Genomic DNA, 17,372 nt, shown 5'->3' on the forward strand with positions numbered 1-17,372 from the left:
GGGTTGTGTATACAGTGCCCTCCACAATTGCTGCCATGTTTTAAATAAGAAAAACAATTCTCAAAAACATGTGCATGAATCATTGGCACCTCCACAAATTCTTACGAACAAACTCTATCGTTCCACTGAAATTAAGAACTGGACTCTATGCCTTCTGGGGTATACATATGAGGTGACTCGCATGACAAGCTCTTTTAGTCATCTATCAACGTGGTTGAGAGAATGCCAAGAGCTGTCAACAAAGCAAAAGGTGGTTTTTTCGAAGAATTTAAAATATACATGTATTTTGATTTGTTTAACACTTTCTTTGGTTAGGAATGATTGCATATGTGCTATTTCATAATTTCAGAGTTTTTATGTCCTCACTATTATTTTACAATTTGGAGAATAGTTAAAATAAAGAAATGCTATTGAAAGAATGCGTGTCCCAACATTTGACTTGTTAGCTTGTTATATAAGATAATGTGTCTGCTGTTTGGGGCTGTTTAATGCTTGGGGTGTCTGACTGGGGGTGTCTAATGATTGGGGTGTCCAACTGGGGGTGTCTAATGATTGGGGTGTCCAACTGGGGGTGTCTAATGATTGGGGTGTCTGACTGGGGGTGTCTAATGATTGGGGTGTCTGACTGGGGGTGTCCAATGCTTGGGGAGTCTGACTGGGGGTGTCCAATGCTTGGGGAGTCTGACTGGGGGTGTCTAATGCTTGGGGAGTCTGACTGGGGGTGTCCGATGATGTGGGGAAATTAGCTACATTGTCTACAGATAAAACATAGGTACATGGACACAAATATGCTTCTTGTCATCTGGTACAATATTTCTCTACAATATTTCCCCCACCCACCAAGTTTTTGATAGCTATTACACCCTGTAAATAAAGACAGCAGTGTTTTTGCTGGACACATATAAGTGTGTTGCCTGTACCTCCTCTTTATTCTTCACAACACACTACTGGATCAGTGCTCATCAGAATGAATCCCTTTCAGGCTCAGTCTCAAATGACAGCCTAATCCCATTGGTGAAGCTGCTTCAGTGTGTCCTTCTGTCATATGAATTACCTTTCCTCTCCGGTCATTTGATTAAAGTAATATGTGATAATCTCAATCTTCAACTACAATTATCTCTCCAGTTTCCATGGTGACGGAAAGAAAGACAATTCATAGAATACTAAAAGCCACAAAATGATGGTTGTTTTCACCTCTGCCTGATTAGTTTGCGTTGCTCTATTGTCTTTGGTAATTTTCTACATGTGTTCTATTAGTGATGGGACTCGTCATGTTACCATGGTTTCACAGTGTTACAGAGAACGTTACTATAGTTCCACTATGTTACTGCTGTCATGTTACTATAGATCCACTCTGTTACAGAGGACATGTTACTTTTGTTTCCGCAGTGTTACAGCTGTCATGTTACTATATTTCCACAGTGTTACAGAGAATATGTTACTATAGTTCCACTGTGTTACTGCTATCATGTTACTATAGTTCCACAGTGTTACAGAGGACATGTTTCAATTGTTCCGCAGTCTTACAGCTGTTATGTTACTATAGTTCCACTGTGTTACTGCTGTCATATTACTATAGTTCCACAGTGTTACAGCATTCGTGTTGCAAAATGTTCCATGTTTTACAGTGTTAGGGGATTTGGGGGCATTTATCATGACTGTTCTTAATGAGTTTACCAAAGAGCACCACGAGGCATTTATTTCAACATGGCCAAATGGCCCACCTCTGTATCTCGCACTGCAGTGCAGAGAGAGTTAGAGAGTTCAGAGAAATTTATCTCTGATTTATGATAAAAGAGATTCTTATTGCCAGTCCTCTCAGGCCATCTCTGTTATTTTTTTTGGTAATTGTAAATCCATTAACAGGAAAATGTTATTTCATTGTTTCGTTCTGGTCTGGGGTGTTCCAAGAATAGTGGTCGTGTTACTACAGTTTCACTGTGTCACAATCAGTGTTGGGGTAACACATTGCAAAGTACGCGTTACAGTAGTCAGACTACTTTTTAAAGATAAAGAGTGATGCAACGCGTTAGTTATTATTATCATTAATCAATCAAATGTATTTATAAAGCCCTTCTTACATCAGCAGTTGTCACAAAGTTATTTTACAAAACACCCAGCCTGAAACCCCAAGGAGCAAACAACCACAGCTTTGATGCCCAGTGGCTAGAAAACAGTCCCTAAGCGGGGAGACCCGGTGGCCCTGTCTGAGGGTAACCCTGGACAAGTCCCAAAACACAGGAAGTCTAATTCAAGGAATCCCTTATTAGTAAATGTTTCACTTGAGAAATGCACTACTCACTTTCCCTCAGTGCAACATACGTAGCTTCCCTTTTCTCTAGTAGCAGGTAGCCACAAAGGATACAAAGATGGCAGCACCAGCTCTCCCAGATAAAGGATGCAAAGATGGCAGCACCACCTCTCCCAAATAAAGGATGCAAAGATGGCAGCACCAGCTCACAGATAAAGGATGCAAAGATGGCAGCACCACCTCTCCCAGATAAAGGATGCAAAGATGGCAGCACCAGCTCCCAGATAAAGGATGCAAAGATGGCAGCACCACCTCTCCCAGATAAAGGATGCAAAGATGGCAGCACCAGCTCCCAGATAAAGGATGCAAAGATGGCAGCACCACCTCTCCCAGATAAAGGATGCAAAAACGGCAGCACCAGCTCCCAGATAAAGGATGCAAAGATGGCAGCACCAGCTCTCCCAGATAAAGGTTACAAAGATGGCATTTACTGTAGCGTCAACGTGTGATTGGTGCAGCGGAAGGCTAAGCTACGCTATTCAGTCAGACTTGCGAAGCTGTTTGCTATGTCTACTAGGTCATTATAACCAATCACCGGGGTGGCTGTTATGTTTTGCTGGAGTCTCTTGCCGGTTGGACAACCAAAGTTCAATACCAAATCATCCTTTTTTGGAAAACCAAAGTTGATCCCAAATCATCTTGGATTTCCAGGCAAATTAGTGTTCAATCTGAATGAACATGTAGCTGCCTCTTCAGAGATGTAGCAGCCCCTTCAGAGCTTTCTTAACAAAGGACTGCAGATGGCTCTGAAATAAAGTGCCTGGGGCAGTGGGGATTATTTCTGATTCAGAGAACACTTTCATTCTGTTAACAACATACTGTTAAAAACATTGCATTTGTGTTATATGGGAAGTATTAATAGTGGTATAGCCGTGGTCGTTCCGATATACAAGATAATATTTTTTATTTTGTCAACTATAGTTTACAGTAAATTAACATCTAAATGCACGTTTTGTTACTAAGTGTGTTTTTTCTTTTTCAAAAGAGTTATAGTAATTATTCACCTCTGAATAGTCATAAAACATTAATGGATTATGCACATTATTGCAAACAGATTTCAGATTTCAATTTGTTTGCAATGTTTTTGAAAAGGCATGTTTATCAGTGTACAAGGCTACAGCTGTTATTTTTGTTGTTCATTATTCACTGCAATGGATTTATCTAGTATTGAAGTCATGTACATATAAGGCTTTCCTGAAAATGTGGAGGCTCTAGCAATACAAAATAGTTTCATGATTTAAGATATTTTTTTTTAAAGAACTACATGCAAATATTATTTATCATTATGGTATATGATTATTGGAGATAACAGGATTAGTCACTCTTGCTGTATGATGGTTAATGATTGATAATGTTATATGCTGATGACTATGCAATACCTGACTATGAAATTATAGGACATTAAATGTGTGCTTTCTGGGCATGAGTGAATACAGGATCAAGACGGATCGTAATGTAATGTCTTATTAACTTAACAGTTTACTTTCTACAGGAAACAATGAAGTAACATACTGTAACTAGTTACTTTATGGGAAATGTAACTGATAAATGTTCCCCAAAATTGATCACAAATGGTGATTTTGCTATTGTTTTACTTTGTTACCGTTTTCATGTTATTAGTTCCATTGTTTAACAGCCGTCATGTTTCTTTAGTTCCACTGTTATGCAGCCATTGTATAACTTCAATTCCACTGTTTTACAGCCGTTGTGTTACATTAGTTCCACTGTATTACAGCTGTTGTGTTACATTAGTTCCACTGTATTACAGCTGTTGTGTTACATTAGTTCCACTGTATTACAGCCGTTGTGTTACATTAGTTCCACTGTATTACAGCTGTTGTGTTACATTAGTTCCACTGTTTTACAGCCGTTGTGTTACATTAGTTCCACTGTTTTACAGCCGTTTTGTTACATTAGTTCCACTGTTTCACAACCATAATGTTACTTTACTTCTACTGTTTTACAACCATAATGTTAATTTAGTTGCACTGTTTTACAACCGTAATGTTACTTTAGTTCCACGGTTTTACAGCCGTTGTGTTACAGTCAATCCATCAATCAGATGTTTTATGAAGCCCTTTTAACATCAATCTTCATGTTATTTTAAACCCTCTCTATTACATCAGTCATCTTATCATAATTCCAGTGAGTTACAGCAGTCTCATTGGAAAAGAAACTACAAAGAATTAAATAAAATACAAAGTACATTTATTCTGGTAATGTATTCTGAAAAAGAAAAAGGGGGATTAGAAATTATACAATAATAATTATAATAATTATATCTGTAATGTCAAAGCTGATCTACCCTCTTGAAAAATAAGAACAAACACCTCTAGCGGTTGTTTCTGTTGAAATGATTGAATCAGTGTTTAATTCATTATGCATTAAGTAGTGATTAGTAAAGAGGAATTCAATCCCATTCATTATTGTTTTTCTGTGTCAGTCCGACAGCCAGCTGTGCTTTGGATCAAGTCCCAAATATCACCCTGGTCCTTCTGTGTTGTCCTTTGTTTGCGTTACAGAGGGAATGTGGTTTTGTTTGGGATGCAGAAGATCTGTTGGTCGGCAGAGATGATTCCAAAAGGCTTTGATGCAGACACATTTCTGCCCACATGATAACGTGTGCCCAAGTTGTTTCACTTTTGATTGGAGGAAAACTTTCAAACATTCAGATTCAACAACCTAACTTAATTTGGAAAACTTGTATCTTTAAAAAACTGTGTCCAATTACTTGAAGATTTATAAAATCTTCACGTTGTTGTTCAAACTGCTTCATGGTGAGGTCTTCAAAGTGTTTTGGTCACAGAGCTGTTTCATTTTTTTTGGTCATAATGATGTTTGTCACAGAAATGTTTCATTGTAGGGTCTCAATAGTGTTAGTCACAGAGTTGTTTCATGGTAATGTCTCTATGGTGTTCGTCATAGGGCTGTTTTATGGTGATGTCTTCGTGGTGTTGGTCCCAGAGTTTTTGTCATTGTGAAGTCTCATGGTGTTAGTCACAGAACTGATTCATGGTAAAGTCTTCATGATGTTGTTCACAGGGCTATTTCATAGTGAAGTCTTCATGATGTTGGTTACAGGTCTGTTTCATGGTGACGTCTTCATGGTGTTGGTCACAGAGCTGATTCATGGTAAAGTCTTCATGATGTTGTTCACAGGGCTATTTCATAGTGAAGTCTTCATGATGTTGTTCACAGGGCTGTTTCATGGTGACGTCTTCATGGTGTTGGTCACAGGGCTATTTCATAGTGAAGTCTTCATGATGTTGGTTACAGGTCTGTTTCATGGTGACGTCTTCATGGTGTTGGTCACAGAGCTGATTCATGGTAAAGTCTTCATGATGTTGTTCACAGGGCTATTTCATAGTGAAGTCTTCATGATGTTGTTCACAGGGCTGTTTCATGGTGACGTCTTCATGGTGTTGGTCACAGGGCTATTTCATAGTGAAGTCTTCGTGATGTTGGTCACAGGGCTGTTTCATGGTGACGTCTTCATGGTGTTGGTCACAAGGCTGTTTCATACGTGACTTTTTCATGATGCTGGTCACAGGGCTGCTTCATGGTGACGTCTTCATAGTGTTGGTCACAGAGCTGTTTCATGGTGTTGGTTGCATTCCCTTTGTTGTGTCATGCTTGGGAACTGGACCCACATGGATATCAGTACAGCCCTGGTGTTGAGGGGGGTATACTTCAATGTTTTTATTCCTGTCTCAACTGCTCATTTCTATAGATTTTTGGTAAATAAATACTTTTTATTCTGGTAAATACTATTTATTCTGGTAAATAAATAGCACTTTATAGAAAGTCACTGAATAGGGCAGGATAGGACAACAATGGTCCTGCTGGGCAAAACTTACTTCTGAACGGAAAAAAAACACCATTGTACAATAATAAACAGTGGGAGAGCATTTGGATGTTAGCGTACACTCAATTTGTGCAGGGACCCCTTAATGGGAACTTCCCGCTTTTGGACACTAACAAGGAGACGCTCCATCTCAAAAACTCCCTCACGTTCGCTGGTTTGGTTTAACAGAGCAAAGCCGGATATATTGCTTCTCGTCAAGACAAGTGCTATGTGTGAGTGATCTAACTTTAACATCTTTGACGTCCAGTCAGGCTGCTAACAAGGCTTTTTCTGTTTGTGTTTGTCCTTGAAGCAGGAGGGCATGTTTTATTGCTCTGCCTTGATGTTCAAGAGGATTGGTATGTGAGGGGCTAAGGACAGATTGCTGTAAGATCCTCACAGATATACCTCAGATATCACACTGGTAGAATTTTGCTGAGATTAAAGAACTAATGCTATTTTTACTTATTCAACTCCCCAGAGCACACCTCACCTATGCTAGAAGTAGTTTCAGGATGAGAAATTTCCCCTCTTCTAATGAAGAAAAGTGTTTGATGTCTGACCTCCCTCTGTGTTTGATTAATTTAATTGCATGCTGTGCGAAATGAATGTTAGTCAATTCTTGGATGCTTTCCCAAAAGGCACTCTATACTAGTATCATGGGACCTAGTCAAACTAAGGGCACTACTACATAGGTGACATCTGATCACAGCACCAACCGTGTCAAAACATGTATACATGGAAAATACAAGGAAGTCGGTTTAGCAGACACATAGTGATTCAAAGGAGATTTCAGGGTTAACTGCTCTTGCTCAAGGACAGAATGACAGATGTTTTTAACTTGATGGCTTTGGGAATCTCTTCAAAAAACGTAAATACTTGGCACATGTGGTATGGTTGGACGATTCCTCTGTTATTTGGGGTTACTGAACACCACATAGATTTTCTCAGATCGTTGATTGATAGCCATGTAAAACCATAACCTTAACCTTGGAGTAGTAAACCAAGATGTCTTGATATTCATTCCAATATCCAGAAGATCATGCGATAAGTCTCAGAAAGGCCAATAGAGAGTTCACTGGATCATGGATTAATGTACAGAACAATGTTTGACCTATAGCTATAGGATTTATAGCACTGTATGTGGATCATCATTGCCGACCTACAGCTCGGTTCTCACGTAATGACTCCTGTAGAGTGTCAAGGGACAGTCATGTAGTTCCCAGAATAGAGTGGCTATACTGGTATGAAATATATTGTATCCTGTCACAGTTGTATTGCAATTTCATACTGTGATTTTTTTATTCCAAAACTCCAGAGAATTCAAGAAATCAAGATGGGATGATTGGAAGGTTACTCGACTCTCGACTGGGATTTTTGGACACCTGGAGAGTCAGTGAAGGTTCCCACAATTGTGCGACCCTGAACACTGCTTCCTTGCCATCTAATTAGTGTATCATGGCTCCCGTTAGTCCTACTGCCGTGTGATTAAACAGAATTATTGAAGAGAGCTGGGACCTGGACGACCCACTGCACCCTGCTCTACTGTCATTCTCAACAAATGACTAGGATAGGTTGCAGTTCCCTTCCTATAGAAGTCTAAACACACAGAGGCCTAATTCCGGTTGTACAATTTTCATTTTTTATATTTTGTCTAGAATCATTTGTGGCAATGACTGCTTGAAGTCTGTAATGCATGGACATCACCAAACGCTGGGTTTCCTCCTTTGTAATGCTTTGCCTGGCCTTTACTGCAGTTGTCTTCAGTTGTTTGTTCATGGGTCTTTCTGCTTTAAGTTTTGTCGTCAGTAAGTGAAATGCATGCTCGATCAGGTTTACTTAAGGTCATTGACTTGGCTATTTCACTTCTTTGCTAAAAACTCCTGGGTTGCTTTCGCAGTATGTTTTGGATCATTGTCCATCTGTAAAGTGAAGCACCATCCAATATACTTTGCTGAATTTGAGCAGACAATATTTCCCTATACACTTCAGTATTCATTCGCCTGCTTCTATCTTCTGTCACATCATCAATAAACACTAATAACCCAGTCATTTCCATCATTCTGCTACAGGTTGATCTTAGTTTCATCTGTCCAAAGAATGCTGTTCCAGAGCTGGGCTGTCTTTTTTTGCTGTTCCAGAACTGGGCCTTTCTATTCTTGAGGCTTAGACTTATTTTGCACCTTGTGGTGAACCATCTGTACAGTATTTGCTCTCATGAAGTCTTCTCCTTAGGGTAGACTTGGGTAATGATAAGCCTATCTCCTTCAGAGTGTTCTTCACTTGGCTGGATGTTGTGAAGGGGTTTTGCTTTATCATGGAGCTCACTAGTGCATTCTTTTTCTCTCAGAATTTACCAAATTGTTGATTTGGTCACTCCTATCCTGTTCCTGCTATCTGTCTGAAAGATTTTTTTATTCTTATTTTGCAGCCCAAAGATAGCCTGTTTCACTTGCATTGAGAGCTCCTTTGACCTATTGTGGGTTCAAAGCAACAGCTTCTAAATGTGAATGCCACACCTGGAATCAACTTCAGATTTCTATCTGCATAATTGATGACGAAAAAATGAAGGAATAGCCCATACCTGTCCATGAAACAGCGTTCGAGTAAAATCTCCAAATACTTTCGGTCCCTTGAAAAAGAGTGGGCTACATATTAAAGAGCTGTAATTCCTAAACCCTTCCTCCAATTTGGATGTGAATACCCTCAAATTAGAGCTGAGGGACTGCACTTCAAGCCCATACTCATTATTTAACTTTAACTTGAATATAATTTAGTGAACAGACAAAATAACTAAACATTTGTCAGTGTCCAATTATTTCCGGATCCTCATGGATGTCAAGTTTGCCATGCTGCGTCCTCCACCCTCGGTCATCAAACTGAAATTACAGAACAACAATCTGTCAAACTGAAATTACAGAACAACAATCTGTCAAACTGAAATTACAGAACAACAATCTGTCAAACTGAAATTACAGAACATCAATCTGTCAAACTGAAATTACAGAACAACAATCTGTCAAACTGAAATTACAGAACAACAATCTGTCAAACTGAAATTACAGAACAACAATCTGTCAAACTGAAATTACAGAACAACAATCTGTCAAACTGAAATAATCAGAACAACAATCTGTCAAACTGAAATTACAGAACAACAATCTGTCAAACTGAAATAATCAGAACAACAATCTGTCAAACTGAAATTACAGAACAACAATCTGTCAAACTGAAATGCAAGAAAATTCTTGCATGTTACTTTACTTTATTTGGATGTTTACTTGAATGATGTCCAATGTCCAAGTCTATAAATCAGCTGAGTGAATGATGTAGCCTTTCTCTGATAATTTTTTTTTGGAATTGAGCCAAGTCACAAGTCGTTTAAGCAATTTGAAGGTTCAGCCAACCTGCGGATCTCTTGTTTTCAACAATACATTTCCTGTGTTTGAGTGGATAAAATCCATGTGCCACAGAAATGTTGCTGGGTTGATTGCTTTCATTTTACTTTGTCGACTTTCTGACTCTTGCTTGTTCCATTTCTAGTATTTTCTTCATAAGCAAGGAAAGAATCTATGCAATTAATTCACTTATTTGTGTTTTGTTCTGGATAAAGCTGTTGTGATCCAAATGCAGTTTGTACAATCATTCTTCAATTAATATTTCAGTGCGTCTCAAATCGTCTTTGTTAAGCAAGCTAGCTAGCAGTACCCAATGAGTATTTGTTTTCCAAAACCACTGTGGGGACGGGCAGGGACCGGGCCAAAGCAGGAAATATGTTTACCCACTGCACATCAATGCATCCTAGGGCTGTCAAAGTTAACGCATTAACATATGCTTAACACTGGTAATTTTTTGATCAACATTCATCAATGTTTCTTGTTTGAGGCTCAGAATCATCTATAGTTTGTGTTTGACTGGGGCAGGATCTGTCACTCATTGATTTGCCACAGCATATAGGTAACTCAATTGGCAATTGACTTTTGTTGAAGTTGTACTTGGTTGAACTGAGGAGTAATTTTATGTAAATACACGTATTTGGTTGTGAACAAACACCTATTAGATATGTGTTTCAGTGTCTGCAGTTTCCAGATGGGGGCTGATATGTGTTTCAGTGTCTGCAGTTTCCAGATGGGGCCTGATATGTGTTTCAGTGTCTGCAGTTTCCAGATGGGAACTGATATGTGTTTCAGTGTCTGCAGTTTCCAGATGGGGACTGATATGTGTTTCAGTGTCTGCAGTTTCCAGCTGGGGGCTGAGATGTGTTTCAGTGTCTGCAGTTTCCAGCTGGGGGCTGAGATGTGTTTCAGTGTCTGCAGTTTCCAGATGGGGACTGATATGTGTTTCAGTGTCTGCAGTTTCCAGCTGGGGGCTGATATGTGTTTCAGTGTCTGCAGTTTCCAGCTGGGGGCTGATATGTGTTTCAGTGTCTGCAGTTTCCAGATGGGGGCTGATATGTGTTTCAGTGTCTGCAGTTTCCAGATGGGGGCTGATCTGTGTTTCAGTGTCTGCAGTTTCCAGATGGGGGCTGATATGTGTTTCAGTGTCTGCAGTTTCCAGATGGGGGCTGATATGTGTTTCAGTGTCTGCAGTTTCCAGATGGGGGCTGATATGTGTTTCAGTGTCTGCAGTTTCCAGATGGGGGCTGATATGTGTTTCATACAGAATCCTGAAGTAGTTGTTACTGTTCTTGGTGCCTGGATCAAGAGTGCAGTGGTAGGAGATGGTGGAGCCACTGGATCGGAGACAAGCAACCTTCTACTTCAATTTACATGTGCTGCAAATGGATTCTGCCGGTCATGGTGGTTATTTGAGGGGAGACATGTAAGGGCCTTGCCATACCCTGTTCTAATGGACCAACTTGGAAAATGACAGCTCCTGCACTTATTTAATATCAAATCAAGCACTGTCCATAGTTTTACAGTAAAACATAATGTCTTTAACATAATGCACAGCTTTATAAACAGAAAAATTAAATGTCTCTTGAATACCAGCTGAGCAACTTTCATCCACTACTGACCATCATTACTGACCAGTTGAATCCCCTCATAACAAGAGTTAACCCTTTATATTTCCAGCAGGTTAAAATACTCCATGATGCAAAGCACACACTGCCTCTGAATGTTTCCAAGACAACAATGTGCCAGTCTGGACAGTTTTTCACAAATCCATGTTCCCGGGTTCCAACCTGGCACTAGACGGGTACATGTAATGAAGAGGGTACTGAGTGTATATCACTGTGACAGTGGTCTGGACTATGATTTGGCTCTTAGCTCTGTCTAAGCAGGATGACGTCTGTCCTTGTGCTACTGGACTTAGGAGTCAGACTGGAGCTCAGTAGAGCTCAGCAGAGATCATGGCTAATGCTGTTTACTTCTGTTGGGTTAGGACTGACCACAGAAGACTTCAGCTCTCTTTTTCTATCTGCCAGTCAAAAGCCAGTAAGTCAGTAAAAATCCAGCCAGTCAGTCAAAAACCATTCAATCATAATCCAGTCAGTCAGTCAAAAGTCGGAAATTACTTCTTTATGTCTCCTAACTGGAACATGGACTAACCAGTCCATCATAATCCAGTCAGTCAGTCAAAAGTCCGAAATTACTTCTTTATGTCTCCTAACTGGAACATGGACCAACCAGTCCATCATAATCCAGTCAGTCAGTCAAAAGTCTGAAATTGCTTCTTTGTGTCTCCTAACTGGAACATGGACTAACCAGTCCATCATAATCCAGTCAGTCAGTCAAAAGTCTGAAATTACTTCTTTATGTCTCCTAACTGGAACATGGACTAACCAGTCCATCATAATCCAGTCAGTCAGTCAAAAGTCTGAAATTACTTCTTTATGTCTCCTAACTGGAACATGGACTAACCAGTCCATCATAATCCAGTCAGTCAGTCAAAAGTCTGAAATTACTTCTTTATGTCTCCTAACTGGAACATGGACTAACCAGTCCATCATAATCCAGTCAGTCAGTCAAAAGTCCGAAATTACTTCTTTATGTCTCCTAACTGGAACATGGACTAACCAGTCCATCATAATCCAGTCAGTCAGTCAAAAGTCTGAAATTACTTCTTTATGTCTCCTAACTGGAACATGGACTAACCAGTCCATCATAATCCAGTCAGTCAGTCAAAAGTCCGAAATTACTTCTTTATGTCTCCTAACTGGAACATGGACTAACCAGGCCATCATAATCCAGTCAGTCAGTCAAAAGTCCGAAATTACTTCTTTATGTCTCCTAACTGGAACATGGACTAACCAGTCCATCATAATCCAGTCAGTCAGTCAAAAGTCTGAAATTACTTCTTTATGTCTCCTAACTGGAACATAGACTAACCAGTCCATCATAATCCATTCAGTCAGTCAAAAGTCTGAAATTACTTCTTTATGTCGCCTAACTGGAACATGGACTAACCAGGCCATCATAATCCATTCAGTCAGTCAAAAGTCTGAAATTACTTCTTTATGTCTCCTAACTGGAACAGGGACTCCAAAGATTATGTGTTATGGTTGACTACACAGGGAATAGGGTGTGTAAGTAGTGCACTGCATGGAGAGCAGCGTGCCATTTGAATTTGCCACTGGCAGACTGCTGGCCCATGGCGCTGTGGTGCAGCTCCACCTAACGAGACTCATCTGTAACATTATGAGTAATATATTCGGTCTTTGACAGCGTGACTGTTTTCTCATGGGACTACTGCCTCGTCTCCGGGGGTTCTCTCTGTGTGAATATACCTTCTCTGGAATCATTGGACATTCTACAGACGCATCCACCCACCCCCCGCCCCCCGCCAGCTCCTCCCCCTGTATCACAGCAAGGTTGAAGGATCCTTAGCTCTTTCTGTTGCCATGGAAATAGAACTAGGCCTTATCAGTGAGCATGACTTGTTAGAAGATTTCCTAAAGTGTGTGTGTCAGTGTCAGGATGTGTGTGTGATTGTGAAGCATTTAGGGAAAAGAAACGCATAGTCAAATAGTTACAGCTGCATCTGCAATACAAACCATCTCGCACACTCATATTACACCAAACATTGCTGTGTGCTTAATAACTGGTAAAATGTAGGGCTACATACTGTGATCAGCCATAACATTATGACCACATGCCTAATATTGTGTAGGTCCCCATTTTGCCGCCATAAGAGCCCTGACACGTCAAGGCATGGACTCCACTAGACCTCTGAAGGTGTGCTGTGGTATCTGGCACCAAGACGTTAGCAGCAGATTCTTTAAGTCCTGTAACTTGCGAAGTGGGGCTTCCATGGATCGGACCTGTTTGTCCAGCACATCCCACAGGGGAATTTGGAGGCCAAGTCAACACCTTGAACTCATTGTTGTGTTCCTCAAACCATTCCTGAACCATTTTTGCTTTGTGTCAGGGTGCATTATCTTGCTGAAAAAGGCCAGTGCCATCAGGGAATACCGTTGCCATGAAAGGGTACACATTGTCTGGAACAATGCTTAGGCAGGTGGTACGTGTCAAAGTAACATCCACATGAATGGCAGGACCCAAGGTTTCCCAGCTCATTGCCTGAAGTGTCACACTGCCTCTGCCTTGCCTTCTTCCCATAGTGCATCTTGGTGCCATGTGTTCTCTAGGTAAGAGACACACACGCACCCGACATCCATTTGATGTAAAAGGAAACGTGATTCATCACACCAGGCCAGCTTCTTCCATTGCTCCGTGGTCCATTTCTGATACTCACGTGCCCATTGTAGGGCACTTTCGTAAGTGGCCAGGGGTCAGAATGGGCACCCTGACTGGTCTGCAGCTACACAGCCCCATACGCAACAAACTGCGATGCACTATGTGTTCTGACACCTTTCTATCAGTACCAGCATTTACTTTTTCAGTTATTTGAGCTACAGTAGCTCGTCTGTTGGATCGGAATCAATGTGTTCTCCAGGTAAGCGACGCACACTCACCCAGCCATCCATGTGATGTAAAAGGAAACGTGATTCATCAGACTAGGCCACCTCTTTCCATTGCTTCGTGGTCCAGTTCTGATGCCCATGACCCTGTCGCCGAATCACTGCTTTTCCTTCCTTGGACCATTTTTAATAGGTACTGACCACTGCAGACCGGGAACACCCCACAAGGACGGCAGTTGTCTAGTCATCAAATTTGGCCCTTGTCAAAGTCACTCAGATCCTTACGCTTGCCCATTTTTCATGCTTCTAACATCAACTTTGAGGACAGAATGTTCACTTGCTGCCTAATATATCCCACCCACTGACAGGTGCCATGATAATGGGATTATCAATGTTATTCACTTCACCTGTCAGTGGTCATAATGTTATGGCTGACTGGTGTATGTCTACAGCAGTCTGTTAGAGTTAGTTACTTTATATGTCTACAATAGTGTGCTTAGTCTGACCAACAGAAGATGTGCACAGACTGCAAAATGTGTTTTTGCATGAATTACAGTGAACTCCAATTGTTATTTAACAGTGCCACATTTGTTTTGTCTCTGTATTGCCTCAAGTATTTTTATAGATTACCATTATGCACAATAAAGTCATAATATTTTGGTCTTGGTCACATACCCTTTGCATGAAATGAATGCCTGAAATCTGCCGCCACAGACATTACCAGATGCTGGGTATTTTCCCTGGTTGCGCTCTGCCAGATCCATACCGCAGCCATTCTCCAGCCAAAGGAAATGTTCAATTGGATTCAGGATGGCTGGATTGCCTTGGCCAGTTTATAACATTACTCTATTTGGCCCTAGTTGTCTATGGCAGTGTGTTTGGGGTGATTGTCCTACTGCATGAAGACATGTTGTACAATGTGCTTAGAGGCATTTGGTTGAATCTTAGCTGATGAGACGTTTCTGTATACATCATAAATCACGAAATTAGCCAGTTCCTGTCACAGCCTGGCTGTACATGGCCAAGCCATGACACTACCTCTGCCATGTTTCAGGGATGAAGTCCTCCCTTTCTAAATCCACTCTGGTGGAGGTTCATCTTCAACTCATCTGTCCATAAGATTTAGTTCCTGAACTCTACATGCGGTTTTGGTTTATTTCCTTTAGCCAAATATATCCTGACCTTTCTTTTCTTGAGGCTTTACTAGCAGTTTATATCTTGTTATATACCCTCTGAAGTTCTGCTGCTGAACTCTGGGTATAGTAGTCTTTGACACGCCTACCTCTTGAAGTAAGTGCCTGATTTATATTTTAATAATTTAGTTGACACCCTTTACCAGAGTGTATTACATTACACTCTGGTAAAGGGTGTGAATCAAACCCACAATCTATGGCGTTGCGAGCACCATGCTCTACCATGTCAACTGCATGTGACTGGTCTGTTAGACTGTTTTTATAATTCAGTCACCCACTATAGTGATCTGCTTTGGTCAACCAGGCAGTTGTGATTGGTTATTTTTCTCCTTTAAACAGATGATTTTGACTTAAATATTTTCTCTATGTCTATGAATTTCTTCTAAATTATCATGATTAACCCTTTCATGGAAATACAAATGCAAAGTCAACAATCAAGACAGACACTGACAGGTCGCGTGAGCATACATTTATAATGCAAACAAACACAATAGTCTAATCAGAAACAATTGTGAAGCCATTATTGTCCAAATACTTTTGGTACCTGTACTTTGGGGAACTATGTTCATAATCTGCTGTAATTTCAAATGAAAGTTAATAATCTTCAATTTAACACATGGTGATTGTGTCATTTCAGTTCCTAAATGCTGGGATACAGACCAAAAAAAAGGACAATAACTCACTTTCCAAATACTTTTGGAGCCCAAAGTAAATTAATCAGTGTTATATTCATAGACTTCCCAAAGTAAACTAGTGAGTTTTGTAATGTGATGCTAAATGAAGTGTTAGAACAGACTGGTATTGTTACTAGCAGGGTAACCAGAACACTATACACCAGTATATTGCTACCAGTTTATATCAGTCAGTAGCTGGTCTTGGTCAGAATCAAAACAACTATATATATATCCTGTAACTTCCTGTAACTGCCCTCATATTTCCTCCTCAGTCTTTTGATTTGACAAAGCATCAGCAGTCTGTTGTTTTAGAAGAAGTGCTTTTAAGGATATTATTATAATTAATAACTGGATCAGGTTGTGTCCCAAGTGATATCCTGTTTCCTGCATAGTGCACTAGTTTAGACCCGTGCCAATTGGGCTTCGGTCAAATTAGTGATCTTTGTAGAGAATATAGTGGACTATTAACGCTATCAGTGCCATCATGGTCCCGGAGACAACCATACAGTTAGATGTCATGCCGGTTTTTGGAGTTCAGTGTTCTGGTAAAATCACTTAAAATGTCTCTAATCAGGATGTATTGGACTGGGTGGTTTTAAACCCCAGGGGTTTCCTTCAGACAACAGAATCAAACACAAATCACTTATTTTTTCTATGTCTGTCTCTGTCTTCGCTGCTCTTTATGTATACCTATAACTGTATCTAGCCCTCTTTCTCTCTCTGCCTCTCTCTGCATCTTTCACTCTGCCTCCTCTCTCTCTTCAACACTCTACCTTTCTCCCTCTTCATCACTCTCTCCGCCTCTCTCTGTATCTTTCGCTCTGCCTCCTCTCTCTCTTTACCACTCTCCCTGTATCTCTATTTGCCTGCAGCAGTTCTGACTTTCTTCTTCTGGTCGATAGTGCTTCTTCTAACTTCCTTATTTCCATGACTTTGTGTCCTGCTGTGTCTGCTGTGGTTAACTCATTTGCTCTGTTTGCTCTCTCGTTCTCCAGAAACCTGTCAAAGAACCCTCTGACAACCTTGTCCTGGCAGCTGTTTCAGAACCTTCAACTTTCAGAGCTGTAAGTTTTATTCTCAGTCAAACTAGTGTATGTATTTCTGTGTTCCCTGTGGTATATAGTTCTTTATCGTTTGGAAACCATTCTGGACCCATATAGATCTTTATGGTTCTGATATCATCCTGGACCCACATAGATCTTTATGGTTCTGAAACCAACCTGGACCCATAAAGATCTCCATCCTGGACCCATAAAGATCTTTATGGTTCTGAAGCCATCCTGGACCCATATGGATCTTTATGGTTCTGAAACCAGTCTGGACCCATATAGATCTTTATTGGTTTATGTGAAACGTGGCTAAAGCCTAATGAATTCACTGCCTTAAATGAGGCCTCTCCTCCTGGTTATACTGGTGATCATATCCCTCGTGCATCACGACAAGGAAGGGGTGTCACTAATATTTATGACTGTAAATATAAATTTAC

General features: G+C 40.5%; 1 protein-coding gene across 3 annotated transcripts in view; it reads left to right on the plus strand.

Moving 5' to 3' along the window:
* ntrk3b (neurotrophic tyrosine kinase, receptor, type 3b) overlaps positions 1-17,372 on the plus strand; it is a 205,423-nt gene that overhangs the window by 62,905 nt on the left and 125,146 nt on the right. For all 3 annotated transcript variants that reach the window (XM_020055416.2, XM_020055417.3, XM_020055418.3), the window contains exon 4: positions 16,882-16,950. In XM_020055416.2, coding sequence (XP_019910975.2) covers positions 16,882-16,950 — 69 coding nt within the window. The remainder of the gene's footprint in view (positions 1-16,881; positions 16,951-17,372) is intronic.

Source organism: Esox lucius, chromosome 17 (assembly GCF_011004845.1).
Source record: "Esox lucius isolate fEsoLuc1 chromosome 17, fEsoLuc1.pri, whole genome shotgun sequence".
Lineage (NCBI taxonomy): Eukaryota > Metazoa > Chordata > Actinopteri > Esociformes > Esocidae > Esox > Esox lucius.